Genomic DNA, 6648 nt, shown 5'->3' on the forward strand with positions numbered 1-6648 from the left:
GAGGTTGTCATACTTGATATTGCAAGAGCTTCCACCATCAATCATAACTCGGGATACATCCAAAATGGTTGTAATGTAAGTATGAGAGGCAATCTAAAAAGGAGTGTAAGTTAGATTTGCTGGATTTTTCTTAATTTTATGTAAAGTTTCTTATCTTTTAATTTTGTTGAAAACAAGTGATTGAATGCAACCTTAATATGGATGTAAAGTGCATAAAATTAAAAGCATAAAGATAAAGGACACATATTTCCCTTAACAATCAAGGGTACATCTAGTCCTTATACTCTTTAGAGGATTTTCTACTATGTTTAGATCCTTGTACAAGTCTCACACCAAAACCACATTACAATATTCTCACACATACATAGACACTAAACTCTATGATGAACTTTGAATCACCCAAATTTCAAGAATTTTTTCACAATCTTCAAACATTATGGCGGGCTTTGAATCACCCAAATTTCAAGAATCTTTTTCACAATCATCAAACACTATGGTGGACTTTGAATCACCACAAATCTAAAAACCTTTTTCCAACAAGTTATCACCACAATCTTGATGATTAATTTATATCACATACGCTTTGAATAATCTTGAATAAATTTGACCTTGGTTTGATTCCAATTAAAACCATTTGTTTTTCACTTTCTCAATATTATAATCCTAACTAATTTGCTTTAAGTGCTAAGAATATGAAACTTTTGAATGATTTGAAAGTTATGCACAAAATTTCAGTACTTAAAAAAAATAAACACTCGAAAAAATTATTTGAATTGATATGAAAGTGATTTTCAAGAAAGAGGTAAGTTTTGTTTCTGATGCATAGAAACTTATATACATACTAAAACACCCTTTTGAAATGATGCATAAGTTTAAAATTAAAACATGAAGCATCGCAATGAGTGGCAAACATTCCGATCGTGAGAAGAGGCACTATTTCAACCTGTTAGTCGAATATGAATAGGTTGTGGAACTTTGTTTTGAAGGTGATATGCTTTTAACAAGAACTTTAACTTTTGATGATGCCAACCAATGTCTTGTGACAAATCAATCATAAATGGTTAAGTGGATAATGATGCAAACCTAATCATTAGAATTCGATGATGACAAGTAAATGGAATATAACTAAAGTCTCATCTCAAGTTACTCAAGCCTCATCACCTGAGAGACTTAACGCCTAGCCTGAGGGACTTAGAGTCTCATTATATAAGCTTAACGAATAATCTCACCTGCGGGACTTAAAGTCTCATAAGACAGACTCAACGTATTATCTCGCTCGAAAGACTTAGAGTCTCATCAAACATGCACATATAAAAGCATCTTTTGAGGGACTTAAATAATTCTCAGAGAGGCTCCTATAAGCCTATTCTTTCTAGATATATCTCCAATCGTACAAGTTGGACTCGAGCTTTATTGAAACTATATATATGGTATTATTCAAATTGGGATGACAACGGGTAGGGTCAGATGCGGGTTTCAGACAACCCAAACCCGCACTTGAAATTACCATCCGAACGCGAACTCAAATCTAAAGGCTATTCGGGTGGACAAATAACACTCGTGCCCACACCCGTTGGGTTCAGGTTTTTTCACCCGAACCTGAACCCGCAACAAAACACATAAAATACAACAACATTGAAATTTTCCATCAATATTACTACAACTTATATATATATATATATATATATATATATATATATATATATATATATGGGCAATTATGTAATTTCAGGTCTAAGCGGGTTTGATTTCGAGTTTCGAGTGCGGGTTTCTAAACCCGCACCTAAAATATCGAGTGACACCCAAACCGAAACTCAATCAACTCCGTTTTCATCCGTTGACTCGGATTCGAGTGCGGAAAGACCCCGCAGGTTTGGGTCTGCGTGTCATCCCTATATTCAAACAAACAAAAACCACTTAAATGTAATTAGTTTTCCTTAAAAATTGTTTTAACATCTTAGTTTCACAAGGGTGTTGAGTGCTCTGTTATGTACTGTAACTTCATAAAAGTTGTCTAAACCCCTTCCTTCCGCATATTGTTGCTGCTGAATGTGTCTCTAGTGTCTCTTTGAATCAATAGCAAATAGAAAGTGAAGCCTTGTTCCACTTCAGAAATAGCAACAAGAAACACGTGTATTAACCAACTTCTCAAAGAACCAATTATCAATGTTGCATAAAAACTAAGAGTGGTAAAAAACAAACATGAGTGAAGAAAAACCAATGGCATCACGGAACTGAGATCGCACATGAATGCGGTCAACTGTAGTTAAAGTTTCATTCTGCTTTTAAAATAAAAAGTAAATTGTATGCAACTTTTCTAGTAATTTCTGACGCCTCAAGATTCGAATATATTTTCAACTGTTATTATATGAATTTTTACTTTACTATTATATTTTCTGTTTTGAGAAAGATTCGATTTAATATAATTATTTAGTAAACTTGAATTAGTGCAGATTTAATATAATATTTTTCCTCAACAATGCTATTGTAGTTTACTTTAGTACAGCTGTACAATGCTTCTGGTTTCTATATGATTTTATATGCAACAACAGGCTCCGCACCTGCAACAACACTGGAATCAACAATACTTTTATTACCATAACAAAACTGCACGGTAAGATTTATCTGTTGCTTACAAGGAGTAAGCTTCAGGGAAACTATAATTTTATACATAACTACCAAATTATGTATTCGGAGAGGTTAAACAAGGGAGTAAAGAATTTTCAGCCGCTTCCGAAATAGAAACTTCAACATCTTTGTGACTAGTTTTTGTATCATCATTATTGATTGTAGCTGGAGTATTGAAGAAGTTGGTACAGGTCTTCTGCTGCTGATCAAACATCTTTTTCAGCTGTTTGCCTTGTTCCTCAAGTCGCAATTGTAATGTTCTTTGAATCTGGAGTAAATAAACTATGAATTACTGACAGATACCACACTAACACACGAGACTGGTAATAATTTTAAAGAATAAGTTATTTGAAGGATATGTGTCAGTGTTGTGTCAAGTGTCTGTCTGACACTAACGTTTATCACATTAGACACGCACTTCATAAGAATATAGACATATGCTGCACAAATAATACATAGTTGCTATAGAAAATGATGGTGAGAGTATATACCTCTAGTTGTTCATGAAGACGTCTTTGTGCTTCTAATTGAAGTTGAAGTGCTTCCTTAATTTGATAGCCACTACAAATCAAGAGTATTGTAAATTTAGTACATTTATACATTCGCAACATATGAAGTCAATATGAAACTAACCAAGAAGCCTAGTGTAAAATAGTAGTTTAGGTGTTAAAAAAGGATTACGCTTTAACACCAACATGATGCGGATCTTCTGTATGGATTCTTTTGTCAGATTTCCCTGAAATAGAAAACATAACTTAGTTCAATATTGGGAGTGAATATGACAATAACAAAGAAAATAACAACATTTGAAACAATAACTTATGAATAATTGAGTTTAAACCATTAATCAATCACATGTAAACTAAAAAGAGATGATTTAGAAATATTTGTCATTTAGTTGTTAAAACTTCCACCATACTAGTGGATATCAACGCATTTATTCTACATAGCAACTTTCTATATTTAAATCCTATTTAACAACTCACATTATTCACTATGGATAATTTGCATTACTTAATTTAAACCTTATCAACAACTTCGGACTAAAAAACAAAGCCTAATGGAGAAACATATATCCTATCCATTTACAAATACTATAAAACAAAAACACATACTTATCATTTATGGCATGAATGCAAATAAATTCAAACACACACAAAATATACTTGTTTTGGGCCTGCCAAAATGGTCATCGGCCGACCATCCGAATAAGAGAATGGTTGGCAATGCCGCAATGGCTCGAATTGCTCACAACGCACAGGGGAACTATCCTATGGAAGAGTATAAGAGATCCAACAACAGCATACATCCAATCTTGCATCACACGCCTACGAAATAGCGGGTTGTTACAACCACCCCGTTATATAAAGGGCACGCACGCTAGTTTTAGATAAACAATTTTAAATTCATATTTCATTCACTTTTCTCCTTCAAATAGTGACTTGAGCATTTTAGTGATAATTTTGAGGTCAGTCTCTCCTCACCATGTCTGAAGTTCAAGTCCACTGTTGTCCGTTGCAACTACTGACTCTCCGATCAATTCTGGTTCCATAATGGAACAATACTAAAACTTAAAAAGAAACTAATCAAACTAAAAATTACCTGAAGTCTCTGGCATGAATTTTGCAGTTCTATATTTCTGCAAATGACTTTTCACATGAAATATGGTCAAACCTTCAGAATCCATCATCTTCAATATAGCTTTTGGTGTTGCCTCTATTATCAACAAACCAATAAAGGACTATTAGATTATTTTTAACACTTTTGCTAATTTCACAAATTTAATAAGCTATACTTACTGTCAGCACCACCGAGGCGATTCACACACTCAACAAACTTCTCATGAAGATCCTTTGTCCATCTAATTCTAGTTTTACTCGAGACTACATTTCCATTAGAAGAAGAGTTTCCAACAGAATTTGAGATACTTCCTGATGAAATTGTTGGAGATAACATCTCATGTTGAGAAGAGAAATTCAGTTGCTCAACTGATAAATGATAAGTTCCGCGAGCAACCTACAAAAAAGATGCAATAATAAGACTATTGAATCTTCAAAGATCTAAGACAAGATAAATCATTCATTGCACACAAATCCTCTTCAGACTCTCCATCAGTATCTCAATCATTAGATTAATTTAACGACTGAGAGTTGCTGGAGAGGTAGAAGAGGTCGGAGAAGATTCAGTTTTCAAACACGCTTACCATATAGTCATGATTTCCTTTGTTATAAAATGATGAGTTTCTACTAACCGAGGCAAGATCATCGAAAAACAACTTTTGTTGTTCAAACGGAAAAGGCTTGATCCTAGAAAAATTCTCACAAGAAAATTTATTGTGGTTTTCTGGTAATCTAACACAATGATTACCATTCAATTGAGATTTCACCAATGCTTGCAAAGTATTTGACAACTCAAAGTTGGGATCAGATTGGTTTGATGAATCCAAAAATTGATTGTTTTCCCTTAAAGATTGACATAAAGGGTACTCCAAATCATTGATCTTATGCACTTGAGTATTCAAAGATTGACTATTATCAAATTCTGCAAAACCCATGCAAGTTTCTGTTGCATAAAAAGCAGAAGTTGGTGACTCAAAACGGCTCATAATAGTGTTTGTATTAGATGTTTTTTCTTCTTCTTGTTGTTGACTGCATGTTCCTATATTCCAAACTTCTCTCATATCAAAATATTGACATGAACTTGCTAAATTTAGATTTTTGGAAAATAATTTATGAGGTAGTTAAGAGACTCTTTGGGAGTTGATTCTTATTGAGGAAAGAAGAAGGTTGGAATGGTGATAAGAAAAATGGGATAAAATTCTCTCTCTTATATTCATGTAAGGCTTCAAGAATAATATATGAATCTAAATGTCTAATTGTGGTAATGCAAGGTCAATGACTAATTATTCTTGAATTAAGGATAAGAATGGACAATAATTATCAAATTGACATTAACAAAGTAAGAGTACATAGAAACAAACAAAAAGTTTTGTCTAATGTTGTCATTATGTGAAATTGAACCAAGTGAAAAAGAATCTGTGGCAAAGACAAAAAGAGATGAAAAGTTTGGGTCCATTTGGTTTTAGAAAAATATATTGTTTTTCTATATTTGTACTATTTTCTTGGAATGATTTATTCTAAGGCAAACTGGCCTATAAAAACTAAATTTCAAAGAGGTTGCAAGAAGTCATAGACTATGTAACTTTGTACTAATACTAATCTCTCAATTTCTAATATAATTTTATTATATTAGAAATTATGTATTCAATAGTTACAAAGTTGTGTATTTTAAAACATAATTTTTATTCCTTGATTTCTGATCTTGCTCAAACCAAACTATCTCAACATAGAATTCGACAAGATTATAATGTCCAGTGATGCATCGATCTTAAGAGCTCTTTTTAAGTTTATAGGAGTGAAGAGGATAGTACTACAAAACAATATAACGTCCAAGTTAGTGAATGAACAAGACAAATGGTGAAATGTTTTTAAGTTTTCAAAAATGTGTATCGTGGTTCTGGGATCATGCTTCTTTATATAAGGGGTGTATTACTGGAGTTTCTTTTCACCCTCATCCTTCACTTATAATCATGATTGTCTTTGTGACAAATGCCAACATATAATTCACTATGTCATCTGACAATCATGTGTCTATTAGTTGACGACTTTGCCTGAATCTCGTGCTTTTTTAGGGAAGGTCCATATTTTCATTATAGGTCATAGAACCATCTACCTTTGTGATTGATACCTAAATATATATTTAACTTTCTAACCTTGTTCATTCGATGTTACCCTTGTCATAAATATATCTGCCTCTTGACCTTAAGCGGCTAAATTGAACTTCCCCTTTTGATGCTAAAACTAATTTGGACTAATTGTGTTTCAGGCATATGACTTATTAAGTTAATGGGGGTAGTTTTATTTCTCCTTCAATCTAGATAATAAATAATTTCTTAACTTGTGTTTTAGAAGATAAGTTAACATGACTCATATTTTAAAATAAAATTGCATAACGAATACA

The 6648-nt window shown here is 32.8% G+C and overlaps 1 protein-coding gene across 1 annotated transcript; it reads right to left on the reverse strand.

The window, feature by feature from the left end:
• Nucleotides 1–1824: 1824 nt before the first annotated feature.
• Nucleotides 1825–5504, reverse strand: LOC131621519 (myb family transcription factor PHL5-like). The gene is made up of 6 exons (XM_058892565.1): nt 4832–5504; nt 4428–4644; nt 4231–4344; nt 3310–3364; nt 3120–3189; nt 1825–2896 (listed from the first exon to the last, which is right to left on the reverse strand). Exons 1-6 carry the CDS (start codon nt 5306–5308, stop codon nt 2684–2686), a joined length of 1146 nt encoding a protein of 381 aa, XP_058748548.1. The 5' UTR covers nt 5309–5504; the 3' UTR covers nt 1825–2683.
• Between the last annotated feature and the right edge of the window lie 1144 nt (nt 5505–6648).

This window comes from Vicia villosa, unplaced genomic scaffold (assembly GCF_029867415.1).
Source record: "Vicia villosa cultivar HV-30 ecotype Madison, WI unplaced genomic scaffold, Vvil1.0 ctg.000009F_1_1_3, whole genome shotgun sequence".
In the NCBI taxonomy this organism is placed as follows: Eukaryota; Viridiplantae; Streptophyta; class Magnoliopsida; order Fabales; family Fabaceae; genus Vicia; species Vicia villosa.

What these genes read in the sequence shown, in the direction of transcription:
- LOC131621519 (XM_058892565.1), bottom strand. Translation starts at nt 5,308, where the DNA reads ATGAGAGAAGTTTGGAATATAGGAACATGCAGTCAACAACAAGAAGAA. An exon ending in TCGCCTCGGTGGTGCTGACA is followed by an intron (nt 4,345 to 4,427) that starts GTAAGTATAGCT and finishes TGTTGATAATAG; the next exon opens with AGGCAACACCAAAAGCTATA. An exon ending in CATCATGTTGGTGTTAAAGC is followed by an intron (nt 3,190 to 3,309) that starts GTAATCCTTTTT and finishes CTTGATTTGTAG; the next exon opens with TGGCTATCAAATTAAGGAAG.